Source organism: Dendrobates tinctorius, unplaced genomic scaffold (genome assembly GCF_039654945.1).
Source record: "Dendrobates tinctorius isolate UK_male_01 unplaced genomic scaffold, ASM3965494v1 ptg000083l, whole genome shotgun sequence".
Classification (NCBI taxonomy): Eukaryota; Metazoa; Chordata; class Amphibia; order Anura; family Dendrobatidae; genus Dendrobates; species Dendrobates tinctorius.
Genome location: NW_027361751.1, coordinates 2,214,474 through 2,231,590, shown reverse-complemented (window position 1 = coordinate 2,231,590; position 17,117 = coordinate 2,214,474). Strand labels below are relative to the sequence as shown.

Genomic DNA, 17,117 nt, shown 5'->3' with positions numbered 1-17,117 from the left:
TAAAATGTCATTGTAGGACCATTACTCATCTTTGAAAGATGTCTTGTGTTAACACAGATCACTAAATGCAAAGTACATAAATCTGGTCCGTCATGTCTCCAGTAAATGACGATCTCACTAGTAAATGGCAATTATTGCATTTCATGGAGGAAAATCTCCTAGATTTTCACTTGTGGTAACACCCATGTTAATTGGCCCTGACTGTTCTGAAGGCTAAACAGATGATATTCTGGGGTCCGTTCTCCCCTCTTGTGGATGTTCAGTTAATATTAGTTATTGTGGAAGTGTGCAGTTTGGGAGCAGCCCTGCATTCCATGGTAGAATGAGATTTGTCTTACAGCCCGTTCCAATGATGACTGCTTTATTAAATACTTGTATCCTTACAACTTTGCATTGCATTGTGGTGTTCCTCTATTAAAATGCCTGGAAATGTGAATAAATTGAGATAAGCATTGCCATTGTGCATGCTTGGATTAACTTATTATGAAGGTTTCCTTTAATATGAAGAGGAGGAAAAATCAGATGATTTGACCCAGCCCTGTCTTTCAACACTACAAAGAATAATGGATGCTGAAGTTCAACATGGCTGATTCTTCTTTTCTATAAGGACAGATATTAAAAGGAATCTGTCATCAGGTTTTTATTACCCCCATCTGAGAGCAGCAAGATGCAGAGGCAGACACCCAGATTCCAACAGTGGATCACTTACTGGTCTGTTACTTTTTCTCGTTTGTCTCATTGGCGGGCACAGAACCATGAGAAACACTGCTGCCACCTGGAGGCTGACCCTATTATTACATATAAATTGGCTCCTCCCAGAAGACTATACCTTGCCTGCTAGAGTCAGACTTCCTCAGTCTTTTGTAGTGTCAGTTGGAGGTTGGGTCTGGCTCAGACCTATCTCATTGACCATTATGCTTTTGTGTTTCCAAAGGATGTCTCAGGGTAACAGAGCATAATTATGCTTTCTGTTTCGCCCTTGTAGCGACAGAGACTAGAGGCTGTAATTGTTCAGTCTGTATCTTCCTGCATTGGTGTGGTCGGACTACAGTACATTGACACAGTTGATAATCAGGTAGTGGGACGGAGGTCCATTAGGCAGCTCACACATTCCCACCACCCCACATGCGTGAGTATGTGCATGGAGCAGAAGTTAAAGGGATCCAGATCTTCAGGAAAGGTAAATATAACCCTGGCGTGACTCCTTTTTTTCCTTTCCCCTTCCCCCACTGCTCCCCAACCCTACACTCCTCCACCCTCTATTTCTTTCTCGGGGTGGCATGGGCTAAGCATTTACAACAAAGTTTTTGTCCGGTTTCCAGGATTTGGATTTAGCCAAGGATCAGATTGCGTAGGCAGGGAAGTTTCTCTGTTCAACATCCTTAAGGCCCTGTCTCACATAGCGAGATAGTTAGCGAGATCGCTGAAACGTCACCGATTTTGTGACGCAACAGCGACCTCGCCAGCGATATCGTTACGTGTGACACATAGCGGCGACCGGCCCCCCGCTGCGATATCGCTGATCGTGCTCGAATGTCCTAGGCCATTTTTTGATCGTTGGTGTCCCGCTGGCCAGCATGCATCGCTGTGTTTGGCACATAATATTGCACGCCCCACTTTTCAGTTTTTGAATTTCCACAAAAATGTAAAATAACCACTAAATTTCGTTCAACTTCACAATTGTGTTTCACTTGTTGATTCTTCAGCAAAATTTACATTTGGTATCTTTGTTTGAAGCATGATATGTGGGAAAAGGTTGAAAAGTTCCAGGGTGCTGAATACTTTCGCAAGGCGCTGTATCTGGGACGGTTATCTACATGTACCAATTTTTCCAGCCCATCAGCGATTTCTTTTCTTTGCGGTCAATCAAGATCATTTTCAGTTCAGGGCTCTCCCATTTGGATTGGCCACAACACCCAGAGTACTCACAAAGATCCTGGCCTCAGTTATGGTGCTGCTTTGGACCAGGGGATAATTGTTTTCCCCTTTCTGGATGATGTTTTTGTCAAAGCACCATCCTTTGCTTAGAATTAAGAGAGCCTGAAGATTGTCCTACAGACACAGAAGCGATTTGGTTGGATTGTCAACAGGACAAAATATATTTTGCTTCCGACACAGCAGCTACAATTTCTGGGAATCAAGTTCGACACTGTTCAAGCATTGTTATTCTTTCCAGGGGAGAAGAGATTAACTTTTCAGTAGTCCATTTTGAAGCGTCTGGGCAGGCATTCCCTCCTTTTTTGCATGAGAATCCCTTTTTGCACAAGTGTCCTTTCAGAGATGGTGGCTACGTTTGAGGCAGGGCCCTTTGCTCAATTTTGGTAAAGGCCTATACAGAACATGCTACTTTCCTTTTGGGACAGGTTTAAACAGTCTCTAAATCTGTAGATTCCCCTCCCCCTTCACTTCCGCCAAACTCTCAGGTGGAGGTTACCCCTGGTAAATCAGGGTCGCTATTTCCATCCCATTCTGACCATCTCTCTAAGGCCTGTTTCACACTTCCGTTTTTGTGTCCGCCAAACGGATCCGTTTCCGTTTTTTTGACGGAAACGGATGCAAACGGATCCGTTTTTAAAAAAACGGATCCGTTTTTTAACGGATCCGCGGTAACCGCTATGGGACAAAAACGGATCCTGCAAAAAAATGGCGGATCTGTTTTTTTACGGAAACCAACGGATTTTGACGGATTTGAAAAAACGGAAGTGTGAAACAGGCCTTAGAGATGCCAACCTTTCCGGCTTTAGAGTGATCTTCCATCACTCGACGGTCCAGGTTAGCTGGAGCAGTCAGGAAAGGCTTCTCCAAATCAACGTGCTAGAGCTCAGAACAGTCCGACTGGCTCTTTTACATTGGCAGCCTTAGTGTGAGGGCTTCTCATCGGGATTCAAAGAGACAACACCAAGGTTGTGGCCTATATCAATAGCCAAGGAGCCACACACAGCCCATCCGCCATGGCGGAAGTCGCAATAATTCTGGAGTGGACAGAGGATAAGGTCACTCTAATGTCAGCAGTTCATATACCAGCGGTAGACAAGTGAAAGGCAGACTTTTTAAGTCTCCAACAGCTACTAACAGGATGATGGGCTGTTCAGAGATGTTCAAGGAAGATTTATCAGCGGTGGGGTACATCCCATCTATTGACATCCAGACTAAACAACAAGGTGCCGAAATTTGTCAGAGAATGAGACCTTGGGGCAAGCAGGTTATTCAGCATAAATGCTACACTTTGCTAGAGTGCACAAAACTGATTTAACTGCTTTTAGGTTTACTCTGTCGCCTAATTGCTGTCCACTAGGAGGCGACACTATGCATAATCTGAAAAAGATTAACTTTGGCTCCTCCTCTGCAGTATACACCCCTGGACGGCGTCAGCCTTCTCCAGTTTTTGCATAGTGTCGCAAGGAGGCACACCTTTTTTTCTTCCGTTTTTTTCCTTTTTTCGTCCGGAAATACAGATGAAGAAAAGTGGGTCTCCAGCGAGACTCCCGGCATGGCTCCCTCCTCGGTCCCCTATCAGGGGTACCCGGTTGAGGTCGAGGTGGCTATTCCCCATGTCGCTCCCTCCCCAGTCCCTCGGGTCCTTGTTCGAGGTCGAGACCCCCCTCCTTCCCCAACCCCTTTAAGGGGTCTGGGTTGAGGTTGAGGCGAGGATGAAGACCCCCTGACGGTGACAGACGCACCCTCCCTAATCCCCCGCAGGGGGCATTAGGTTGAGACGCCTCAGGTAGGGTCGGAGATCAGGCAGCATTCCGCAGCTTTCAGGGACCCCAGGCCGGCTGAGGGATCCTGTTGGGGCCGGGGGAGGGTGCGGACTGGATGGCACAGCAGAGACAGGGTTTTTCTGCATCCCTGTCTCTGCAACAGCAGCGGCTCCATAGCGCTTCAGGGGCCCCCCATATAGAAACCGCTACCCCTGCTACCCCCACCGCTATCCAGTCGACCATTCTGGGGGGGTCCGGTACAAATCCGCCCCCTCCCCCCCCGGACTACCGCGCCGCTCTGGAGCCCTCCTGGGCATCAGGCCTCTAATTTAGACCGCGGCTTCGGCCTAGCCGAAGCCGCCGCCTTTTCCCCGACCCCCGGCCCGCCCCCCGGATGACCAAAATGACACGCTGGAGTGTCATAGAAGGGGCGGATTGAGGCAGAAAGGGCGCGTTTTTACACAGCCCAGCGTGCCCTTTTCAGCTCTCCGCCTCCTCCTCCCTCTCCTCAGAGTGTCGGTGGCCATTTTTTCTGGATGAGATCCAGGAGAGGAGCATCACAGCGGTCTCCGGGGGGCACAGAACTGGGATCTGTCGGCGCTGGACCTAGGGGCACACCGGTGGGGTAAGCTCACAGCTGGGTTCTCATACTCAGCTGTGAATCTATACTTCCTATAAGGCTCTCTGTGGGTTCCCTCTGCGTAGCCACCCCTGTACGATCCCTGATAGCCAGCCTCTGTGCACTATGCCGGGCTCAAGGAAGAGAACCAGGCAGGAATGTTTCTATGCATTCTGCACAGCCTGCAAAGCCACGCTCCCTAGTGGCAGCACGTATCCGCACTGCCGGGACTGCATCCAGAACTCTGGGTCAGAACCCCAGGGAGTCCCTACTGACGCTTCAGTGTCACAGGCCACGCCGGAATGGGCAACTCAGATGTCTCAGTCTATGTCACAGTCCATAGACAACCTAACTGCCACATTGCTGCAAGCTCTGCAGAGTCGGGCCCCGGCTATGGACGGTACACAGCAAATGGACAGCTTGTCTCAGGAACATGCTGCTTCCGACTCTCACAGACGTAAGCGGACCCACAGGTCTCGATCATCTGAGTCGCACTATAGCACAAGGTCGTCCCCCTCCAGGGAGAGACAGCGTCATTCCAGGTCTCCTGGGCAGTCCCCTGCCACAGACAGACAGTGCAATTTACCACAGGGATCCCCCACCACAGAAGACCCCCGCCCCAGGTCGCCCTCCAGGGATCTCCTTAGCGAGGCACAGGATTCGGAGGGCATCTGTGACTCCGACTCAGATAACGAAACGGTCAGGTCCGTGGTACCTTCTCCCCCTAGCAATACAGCGCTAGTTGAGGACATAATTTCTGCCATTCATCGGGTGCTAAAAATTCCAGAGTCGGCCCCGGATGTCCCAGAACATAGGATTTGCTTCGAAAGTGTTCAGAAACCACCTAAGGTCTTCCCTAATCACGATGAGTTTGAGAAAATACTTACCAAACAGTTTGCGCAGCCTGAGAAAAAATTCGCTAATCGCAAATATTTGGAAGCGAAGTACCCCTTCCCACAGAAAGACACCAAACAATGGACAGATCCACCTGAAGTGGACCCTCCGGTTTCTAGGCTAGCAGCGCAGACTTTACTCTCTCTGCCGGATAGCTCAACCCTCAGGGACGCAGCAGATCGGCAAGTAGAACGCATGGCTCGTTCTATTTTCGAAGCGGCAGGCGCCTCTCTGGGCCCTGCGTTTGCTTCAGTTTGGGCAGCCAAGGCCATCCTGGCTTGGGCCAAAAAACTACAGGAGGGTCTTCAGGCTTCAAATCCTGAGCTCTCGGACCAAGCGGTCCAGATAGCAGTGGTAGCAGACTACATGATTCATGCAGCCCTGGATTCCGCCAGAGGTGTAGCGGGAATAGCATCAAACGCCATCACGATCCGACGCATCCTCTGGCTGCGAGAATGGAAAGCGGATGCAACCTCAAAGAAGTCCCTCACGCGACTTCCGTATTTTACTGGGAGACTTTTCGGCGAAAAGTTGGACACCATGATTGCCAATGCCACTGGGGGTAAGAGTACCTCTCTCCCTCAACTAAAACCAAAACGCACGTTTAAACGAAGAAACCAGACGCGATTCCGATCCTTTCGGAATTCCTCGGGCTGGTCCGTTTCGCGCCCAGTGCAAAACCGTAACCGTTCTCCACGCAGGGACAACCCACGGACGCAGCAGCAACCGGACAGGGCTTGGCAGTCGAAAGCAGGCCAAGCGAAACCCAAGGGAGGAAAACCTCAGAACTTCGCTTCATCATGACTCGCGACCTCCGGAAGACACCCCACCAGTAGGCGGCCGACTTTTACTCTTTCAGCAAGTCTGGCTACCTATTACAGAAGACAGGTGGGTCAGGGAAATAGTGTCTTCCGGATACAAGATAGAGTTCACTTCCGTTCCACCGAACCGGTTCTTCCTTTCTATTCCTCCAACACCACCAGAAAAGGCTTGTGCTTTCCACCAAGCGGTTTCCTCTCTCCTTCAATCAGGAGTTGTGGTGCCGGTTCCCGCGAACGAGAGATTCCGAGGATTCTACTCAAATTTGTTCGTAGTCCCCAAGAAAGGAGGCGGCGTCCGACCCATTCTGGACCTAAAACAGCTCAACAATTACGTACGGGTCCGTCATTTCCGCATGGAGTCCCTCCGGTCCATCATTGCATCCATGGACCAGGGAGACTACCTCGCCTCCATAGACATACAGGATGCGTACCTCCACATACCAATTGCTCCCGCCCACCAAAGGTTTCTCAGGTTCGTGGCCAACCAAAATCACTACCAGTTTGTCGCCCTTCCGTTCGGACTTGCCACGGCTCCAAGAACGTTCACCAAAGTCATGGCGGCCACCATGGACGTCCTGCACTCAAGAGGCATTCTAGTCGTCCCGTACCTGGACGACCTCCTCATCAAGTCTCCCACTTTCAAGGACTGCGAGGTCAGTGTCTCAATCACACTAGACACTCTGAGTCGACTGTCCCAACTCGGACTCTAACATTCCTGGGAATGGTATTCGACACCGCCAGGGGCCTGGTACTCCTTCCCAAGGACAAGACACTGGCCATCCGTCTGGGAGTTCGCACACTCCTTCGCAGTCCTCCTCGATCTCTCCGGTTTGCCATGAGAGTCCTAGGCCGGATGGCAGCAGCAATAGAGGCAGTGCCATTTGCCCAGTTTCACCTCAGGGTCCTTCAACTAGCCATACTCAGGTCTTGGGACAGGAACCCCTTCTCCCTCGACAGGGAGTTCAGGTTGACGTCATCAACCAGGAGGTCTCTGCATTGGTGGCTCAAACCAACCTCGCTTACACGAGGGAAGCCATTCCTCTCAGGACAATGGAAGATCCTGACTACCGATGCAAGCCTGACAGGCTGGGGGGCGGTGCACCTACATCACAGGGCAAGTGGTCACCGAGGGAAGTGACATTGCCCATCAATGTTCTGGAAATCAGGGCCATCCTCTTGGCACTGAGAGCCTTTCATCACTTGCTTGCAGCCTCGCACATACGGATACAGTCGGACAATGCCACGGCTGTGGCATACGTGAACCACCAAGGCGGGACCCGCAGCACCCAGGCGATGAGAGAAGTGGCTCATATCCTCCGCTGGGCGGAAGACACGAGGTCGGTACTTTCTGCGGTACACATTCCGGGTGTAGAAAACTGGGATGCCGACTTCCTCAGCAGGCAAGGAATGGACTCGGGGGAGTGGTCTCTCCATCCCGAGATTTTTTACCAGATCTGTCAACGCTGGGGAACCCCGGAGGTGGACCTAATGGCATCCCATCTCAATACCAAGGTCCCCAATTTCATGGCCAGGACACACGACCCGCGGTTGCTCAGAGCGGATGCCCTGGTCCAGGACTGGTCCCAGTTCCGACTCCTGTACATTTTTCCACCCCTCCCCCTAATCGCCAGGGTCGTGAGGAAGATCAAGCAAGAGGGAGTTCCGACCATCCTCATCGCACCAGACTGGCCCAGAAGTACATGGTACGCCGACATCGTTCAACTTACAGCAGACGCCCCCTGGCGTCTACCCGACCGTCACGACCTTCTGTCTCAAGGTCCGTTCTTCCACCAGAATTCAGGGGCTCTCAATTTGACGGCATGGCCCTTGAAACCTGGATTCTAACCCAGGCAGGTTTTTCACCGGCAGTCATTGCAACTATGATCAGGGCAAGGAAGCCTGCCTCCGCCAAGCTCTATTATCGCACCTGGAGAGCTTTCTTTTCTTGGTGCGAATCTCATGGACAAGTCCCACTCCCTTATTCCCTCCCGAAGGTACTAGGTTTTCTTCAATCGGGCCTACATGCCAAGCTATCCTTAAGTTCGCTTAAGAGTCAGGTGTCGGCGCTTTCAGTCCTTTTTCAAAAGCGCATTGCTATTAAACCGCAAGTAAGGACTTTCATCCAGGGAGTTTCCCGATTGGTTCCTCCCTACAAACGTCCGCTGGATACGTGGGACCTCAATCTGTTCCTGACAGCATTGCAAGCTTCACCCTTCGAACCTCTTAGAGGAGTTCCACTCTCCATTCTGTCTCAGAAAGTGGTTTTTCTAGTGGCGATCACCTCGTTACGCAGAGTGTCGGAATTGTCAGCACTTTCCTGCAGACGGCCTTTCCTAGCCTTTCACCAGGACAAGGTGGTTCTCCGCACGGTACCATCCTTCCTTCCGAAGGTTGTGTCCAACTTTCACCTCAATGAGGAGATTTCACTGCCTTCCCTTTGCCCGGTTCCGGTTCATAGAGTGGAGAAGGCTCTGCATACGCTTGACCTCGTCAGAGCATTGCGGATTTATGTGTCCAGGACTGCACCTTTCCGGAAATCTGATTCCCTCTTCATTCTTCCGGAAGGTAGTCGCAAGGGGTTGCCGGCTTCCAAGGCTACCCTTGCCAGGTGGATCAAGTCCACTATACATGAGGCCTACCGACTTAACAGTTCCCCTCTTCCGGCCGGTATCACGGCACACTCTACACGGGCAGTAGGGGCCTCCTGGGCCATTCGGCATCAGGCTTCGGCACAACAAGTGTGTAAGGCGGCCACTTGGACTAGCCTACACACGTTTACGAAACACTACAGTGTTCATACCCAGTCCTCAGCGGATGCGAGCCTAGGTAGACTGGTTCTGCAGGCGGCAGTACCCCAAGTCTAGGGAACTGTCAACACAATATTCGTCCACTGCTTCCCACCCAGGGACTGCTTTGGGACGTCCCACGGTTCTGTGTCCCCCAATTAGGCGACAGAGTAAAGGAGATTTTTGTGTACTCATCGTAAAATCTCTTTCTCTTAGCCTTTAATTGGGGGACACAGCTCCCACCCTGTTGCCCTTACGGGCCGTTGTTTACTGTTGAGTTCTCATATTGTTCTTTGAGCTCGTACATAGTAGCCTTCTTACAGGCATGGTTATGTTATTTGGTTACGTTCCTCCTTATGCTTTGGCACAAAACTGGAGAAGGCTGATGCCGTCCAGGGGTGTATACTGCAGAGGAGGAGCCAAAGTTAATCTTTTTCAGATTATGCATAGTGTCGCCTCCTAGTGGACAGCAGCATAACACCCACGGTTCTGTGTCCCCCAATTAAAGGCTAAGAGAAAGAGATTTTACGGTGAGTACACAAAAATCTCCTTTTCTGGCATAGGGTTTGGTGGATGGGATCACAAACGTAAGTTAAGTAGAGTCCTCTTGGATATTTATGCTGAATACCCACTCGCCCCGTGGTCTCAATCTCAGACAAGAGTTAATCTTACAATGCTAATCCTATACCGGTATTCTGATTAGAATTAGTTTTCTCTGCTGCAGAGCTTAGTTGTTGACCTGAGTATATCCCCGTCCACACCAGTTTTCTGTGTACATTGCATAGAGGCAAGCTACTAATCGGTGCTGGGCGCATGGTTGGACGACGAGGCGCGAGACATCTAGTCCTGTAGTGATAATCTCCTGCTTATAAAGCACTAATTGTAATGAAACTTCAAAATACAGCCCAGTAAGTGACACATCGCCGGAAGCGGGGTCTCTGTTCCTACATTATGGTGCTCTCAGATTACATGGCAATAGCCCGGTGACAGATTCCCTTTATGGGATGGGGACTGCAGGCCCCCTACTCTTCTACAGGTTTTGTGTGAAAGGACAGGGAGACTTTAAGCAAAATGTGTTTGTAATAATACTAAGTTTAGAGGGCTTGTCTTTTTTTGTTAGATGAGTTTGCTTAAAAACGAGCTGCTGACAGGGTGTCCCGCTATTGGCTCCTTTCACAGCAGTCTAAATTCTGCTGAATTAGTCCCTCAGATTTTTTGAGCCGACGATTACTGTCGATTATGCTTTTACATTTTAAGGTAATGTCTATGGCTCTGGCTACATAGCAAGATAAGTGATTGCAATGGCTTCCTAAAATCTGCAGACTGAAGATTACAAAGTAAAAAAGCCTTGAATTGCTTCCACAATCACTAGATATTTCTTCATGGAAGCAGCACTCGCACAGAAGGCAATTTATAGTCTCTTTCTGAGGGTTGACGATGTGATGCAATGCTCGCCACGTCTCTATCTAGGGAGCATTAGTTCCAATCTAATGCAGTAATCATTTCATGTATTTGAAGGATAATGTGGTTGTGTATTATACAGTATAAAAGTGAATGACACAACCTGCTATTTAGTTGTTACTGTGATGATGACTTTGGTGATGCCGTGAAATAGAAAAACCCTGAGACATCTAGTTACTTTGTTCTCACAATGTATATGTTGATGTATCTTCTGACCGCTAGTTGGCAACATGGGGACAGTGTTGTGGAAAGTGTTTTATTATCCATTGTTCACTGCAAAAATGTACAAAGAATTGTGCTTATTGCACGTTACTCTTTCTGTCCCAATATACAGTAGCCGTCAAAACTTTGGATACGTCTGTATTTGTATTGGAACGTGCACATTATAGACTCAGACTAAAGGCAACAAAAGTACGAAGGAACCTATATGGGAAAAAAGAGTAAAGCAACAAGATTTAAACAAACCAGAATATGTGCTAAGCCTTCGATTCCTTAAAATACCCCCCTATACCCCGCTCTTCATGAGTGAACCCGTATACCCCATCAAATGTTAACTTGTGGAATCCCTGGTCTTCAGGAAGTGTTTGCGTCCATCAGTTGGACTAGGTCAGCATAATATAAGTGCAATGTGTTAGTGCACATTTACGCTTCAGGAATTAACAGACAAAACCTAGAATAAAAACAATAATCGTATACCCTGCAGTAAGTAAATAAAAGGAATATATGTAAAAAACACAGGGTGCTTAGGCTGGCTTCACATCTGCGTCTGTGCGCGCAGCGTTTGATGTGCATAGATCCGCATGCGTCATGCCTACATATATTTAACATGGCGTACGCAGGGACATGGTTCTGCGTACGCATGAGTCGATTCGCTGTGTGCGATGGTGTCCGGCAAACGCAACATGTTGCTTTTTTTTTTTTGAAGCGTCAAAAATCCATCAAATATGCGCAGGCATGCGTATGCAGATGAGTGTGTATAAAAAAACGCATTGGTACACAAGGACATGCGTACGCATGCGTTCTTCAAAATGTAAATAGAAATCCCATGAGACGCCCATTTTTGTCTGTCATATCGAACGCATGCGCATAAACAATTCAAATGCATGCACACACAGGGTTTTTTTCCGTCATGCATAAGATGATGCGCATAAAAACCGCTGCGTAAACATGCGTTATGCATGCGGATGATATGCTGCGGAGTCACACTAATGTGAACCTAGCCTTAGTTGACACTATTTTGATCAGAAGAATATGGCAAGAACCACTCAACTAAGAAAAGAGTAAACCACTGTTCATAATTAACGACTTGAAAGTCGGTCAATCTGGAAAAGTGCAGTCATAAAAACCATTAATCTCTTTGATGAAATTGGCCCTCATGAGGACCATCCCTGTAAAGGAAGACCAAGAATTACGTCTGCTGGAAAGGATAAGTTCCTCAGACTTACCAGCCTCAGAAATCACAGATTGACAGCGCCTCAGATCCTTCATAAATGATGCACAGACATCCAGTAGCAGACACATCTCAGCTGTCCAGAAGAGATTGGGGGGAAGCAGGTCAGTTGGGGCTGCCCTCGTTTTCTTGGTCTCTTAGCGCACGCTTTGTTAGGGCACATTACTTTGTAGGTTGTTTTTTTTTATTCAAGTATGTTTTGGAGTGTAGGTGAAATCCACAGTAATGAGGAAAATATTTTTTTATAATTGTTAGATGCCAAAAAATTCATAACTTACTCCAGAGCCATTTGACTTCTGAAAGCTGTTTTGGTGGTCTGCCTACATGTACGTCAGACATTAGAGCAACAGCTTCATTGGTCAGTGCAACAAAAGGGGTGATCCAAGAAGTTGTGTTAATTATTATTTTTTTTTTTGTCTTCCTATCAGGACTTGAGTGCAAAACTTGATTCTCTGGGCAAGATTGAACCTGCCAGCCTTGTGAGTAAGACCACCAGCTTCGTACAACAAAGGCTGCAAGAATGTGAGAAGCCAGACATTGAGAAATATGAGACTTCTCTCAAAGAATGGGAGCAAGAACAGTCCGCGCTCATCACCAGAGAGAAGGAGTTGAGAGAAAAAGCAAAGTTGAAGTATGAAGCCCTGCTTGCATCCAGGGCCACATCCACTGCCTAACACTTTCCATGTTTGATGCACATTGTATATAGCCCCTGGCTGTATATAGCACAAGCTCTTTTCCTTTTTTGATTTTTCCCTCCATGTACTTTTGTATCATGTACTGGCTCTATGGTCATTTTGTTGCATGCCGAGCTTAAAACTTAAGCCCCATGAAACTTGCCTAGATTCTCTTGGTTTCCTGAGTGTTTTATTTCTATTCAGTATATAAAATACACAAATGGTGGAAAAATGAATTTACTTGATAAATACCAACTCCTAACCCCCCAAATATACAATTCATCAAAGTAAAATAAAATTAAGTAATAAAAATACACATTCATTATATTCCTATTTTTTGTGTTGGGGACAAGGAATCGCTTCTATATTGCTGTTGCCTTTTTGGTTATATAAAGTCTTCACAAAATTCCAGGGTTTTGTCATGTAATCATACCTAGAAGAATCATTTCTGAACTTTGTTGAGGAGGGGGAGGGGATTACGAAATAAAAATATGTTTGCAGAAGTGTCAACACCCTCTTAAAATTGGTGATGGGATTTTGTTCAGATTTAGCAAATCACATTTGCAGTGGTGTTACATAGCAGCCATCATTTACAGTCAATCTGATTAATCCCATATAAACATAGCTAGAACTGTGCATCCCTCAAAAATTGACAAGAAGAAAATTTGGCCACGAGGCTCCCAAGAGGCCTAGAGCAACAGAAAAGATGTTGCAGGAATTTCTGGCAAGTGCTGGTTGTGTACTGCATATGTGTCAGTCTCCTCCTGTGTTCTTCATATATCTGACCTGTGAGGTAGGGTGGCAAGATGGAAGCCTTTTCTTACAATGAAAAACATCCATGTCCACCCTACCCACAGTGAAGCATGCTGAAAGTAGCATTATGCTTTGGGGCTGTATTTTGGCTTCTGGAACTGGGGCTTCAGTCAACATTGAAGGAATTCTGAACAGTTACAAATATCTGTCAATTTTGCATCAAAACCTTCTGGCCTCTGCTAAAAAGCTGAATATGAAGAGGAATTTCACCTTTCAGCACAACAACGACCCTAAGTATACAGTGGTGTGAAAAAGAGTTTGCCTCCTTCCTGATTTCCTATTCTTTTGCATGTTTGTCACACTTAAATGTTTCAGATCACCAAACAAATTTAAATATTAGACAAAGATAACACATGTAATCACAAAATGCAGATTTTAAATAAAGATCTTTATTATTAAGTGAAAAAGAAATCCAAACCTACAGGGCCCTGTGAGAAAAAATGATTGCTCCCTAAATCTAATAACTGATTGGGCCACTCTTAGCAGCAACAACTGCAATCAAGCGTTTGTAATTACTGGAAATGAGTCTTTTACAACACTGGAGGAATTTTAGCCCACTCATCTTTGCAGTATTGCTGTAATTCAGCCACATTGGAGTGTTTCTGAACATGAACCTCCTTTTCAAGTTCATGCCACAGCATCTCAATCGATTAAAGTCAGGACTTTGACTAAGCCACTCCAAAGTCTTAATTTTGTTTTTCTTGAGCCATTCAGAGGTGGATTTGATGGTGTGTTTTGGATCATTGTCCTGCTGCATAACCCAAGTGCGCTACAGCTTGAGTTCATGAACGGATAATCGGACATTCTCCTTAAGGATTTTCTGGTAGACAGCAGAATTCATGGTTCCTTTTACCACAGTAAGTTTTCCAGGTCCTTAAGCCACAAAGCAGCCCCAGACCATCACACTGCCGCCACCATATTTTACTGTTGGTATGATGTTCCTGTTTTGAAATGCTGTGTTACTTCTACGCCATATGTAATAGGACAAATACCTTCCAAAAAGTTCAACTTTTGTGTCGTCAGTCCACAAAATATTCTCCCAAAAGTCTTGGGGATCATGAAGATATTTTCTTGCAAAACTGAGACAAGCCTTTATTTTCTTATTGCTCAGCAGTGGTTTTCATCTTGGAACTCTGCCACGCAGGCCATTTTTGCCCAGTCTCTTTCTTATGGTGGAGCCATGAACACTGACCTTAACTGAGGCACGTGAGGCCTGCAGTTCTCTGGATGTTGTTGTGGATTCTTTTGTAACCTCTTGGATGAGAAGTTGCTGCGTTCTTGGAGTAACTTTGGTCTGCCAGCCATTCCTGGGAAGGCTAACCACTGTTCCATGTTTTCGCCATTTGTGGATAATGTGGTTCACTGAAGTCACAAAGCTTTAGAAATGGCTTTATAACAGTTTCCGCCCTGGAGCCTGGAACAGGTCATTAAAATGATAAAAAATAATTTCTCAGCAATAACACAGCTGATATGAGGCACACAGTTAGGACTGTTTTCAGCATTCTATAGTTTTTATCCCCATATTAATATTTTAGATAGGTCAAATGTGACATTCCGTTTAACTGCTGTGGACTTCGTGAGACTGTCCGTTGGAGGCAACCCATGTGGAGATTGAGATCTAGGCTCCCGAGATCTCAATCTGTGCATGCTTACTCCGTCGGCCATTTTCCCGAAGTCCACCACAGTGAGTCATCTTTTATAGGTTATCAGTTGAACCAGCTGATATTTTTCACTAAGTGGCAGGATTGCTTTCTTATTACTGATAGATTTCAGTTGGTGTCATAACTTTCCATGGCTTTTTGCTTTTCTTTATTTATGTGTAAGCAATACTTTTTCCCTATGTCATTTCTCATTATTACACCCTTAATTTTTGGACAGCTATGGTTTGATTTCTTTGCCTGCGTGGATTGGTTGTTACCGACATCTGGTGAGAATTTCATGTCAAACGCACCTTTAGAAACATAGAATGTTAGCGTTAGAAGGGACCTCAAAGGTCATAGTGTCCACCCCCTGCTCAATGCAGTACAGAATTCACTAAACTATCTCAGACAGATGTCTGTCCAGCCTCTGCTTGAAGACTTCCATTGAAGGAGAACTCACCACCTCTCATGGCAGCCTGTTCCACTCATTGCTCTCACCCTCACTGTCGAAAAATTTTTTTCTAAACTCTAATCTGTATCTTCTTTCAGTTTTATTCCATTGCTTCCCATATTTCCATGTGCAAATGAGAATAATGACGTACATGCGGCTATTAACCTATTAAAACTCTGACAGCGGCATTTAGCATGCGTTCCCAGCAATTGCGCCGGAAATCCGCCCATCGGTAACCCCCATCACGTGATCGTGGGTCACCGATGGGTTGGCATGACAACCAGAGGTCTCCTGGAGACCTCTATGGTTGTCATAGCTGGTTTGCTGTGAGCGCCGCCTGGTGGTTGGCGCTCATAGCAAGTGAGCAATTCTGCTACATACAGGTGATCTGATCATTGCCTTCTTCTTCTCCCATGGAGACTATTGAAGCATGACAAAAGTAAAAAAAAAAAAAAAAGGTTTTAAAAATATTTAAAAAAAAAAAAAGTTTACATGACCCCCGTTTCGCCCCATTCAAAATAAAACAATTAAAAAAAAATCAAACCTACACATATTTGGTATCGCCGCATTCAGAATCGTCCGATCTATCAATATAAAAAAAAATTAACCTGATCGCTAAATGGCACAACAAGAAAAAAAAAAAACGCCAGAATTACATTTCTTTGGTCGCCGCAACATTGCAGTAAAATGCAATAATCGGCAATCAAAAGATCGTATCTGCACGAAAATGGTATCATTAAAAATGTGAGCTCGGCACACAAAAAATAAGCCCTATCCGAGATTACGAAAAATGGAGATGCTACGGGTCTCGGAAAGTGGGGGGGGTTTTCTTTTGTTTTGTTTTTTTTTATAACAAACTTTGGATTTTTTTTTTTTTCACCATTTAGATAAAAAAAGAACCTAGACATGTTTGGTGTCTATGAACTCATAATGACCTGGAGAATCATAATGGCAGGTCAGGTTTAGCATTTAGTAAACATGCTAAAAAAAAAAAATCCAAAACACATTTGTAGAATTGCACTATTTTTACAATTTCACAGCACTTGGATTTTTTTTCCCGTTTTTGAGTACACAATATGGTAAAACCAATAGTGTTGCTCAAAAGTACAACTCGTCCCACAAAAAACAAGCCCTCACATGGCCATATTGACGGAAAAATAAAAAAGTTATGGCTCTGGGAAGAAGGGGAGTGATGAACAGAAACGCAAAAACGAAAAAGGGCTCTGTCAGGAAGGGGTTAAAATGTGCTGCCCAGATCTGGACACAGTATTCCAGATGAGGCCTGGCCAAAGAGGAGTACAGGGGGATAATTACTTCACATGATCTAGACTATGCTTCTCTTAATATATCCTAGAACTGTTTGCCTTTTTTTGCTGCTGCACCACACTGTTGACTCATGTGCACTCTAATCTATTAGTATAGCCAAGTCTTTTTCACACGTGCTATTTCTTAGTTCTAATCCTCCCATTCTGTCCATGTAATTTTCGTTTTTCTTGGTCAGATGTAGAATCTTGCATTTCTCCTTGTTAAATACCATTCTATTCATCGCTGCCCATTGTTCAAGATTATCTCCTTCTGAATCTTCTGTCTTTAATGTTAGCTATCCCTCCTAGCTTTGCATTGTCTGCAAATATATTTACTTAAAAAATTGGTGACATATTCAGTACTTTACCCGCTGTATATATATATATGCATGTGTATGTTTATGTATGAATACTTATTTCATATATTGGTTATTCATATTACAGTACTTATTGTCTATGTATAGTTTCTCTAAACAGTATAAATTGAGTAAACTGTATTTACT

General features: G+C 46.0%; 1 protein-coding gene across 1 annotated transcript in view; it reads left to right on the top strand.

The window, feature by feature from the left end:
* MRPS27 (mitochondrial ribosomal protein S27) overlaps positions 1–12,720 on the top strand; it is a 111,857-nt gene extending 99,137 nt beyond the window's left edge. The window contains exon 11 of the mRNA XM_073584051.1: positions 12,161–12,720. Coding sequence (XP_073440152.1) covers positions 12,161–12,406 — 246 coding nt within the window. The 3' untranslated portion in view covers positions 12,407–12,720. The remainder of the gene's footprint in view (positions 1–12,160) is intronic.
* Positions 12,721–17,117: the final 4,397 nt, after the last annotated feature.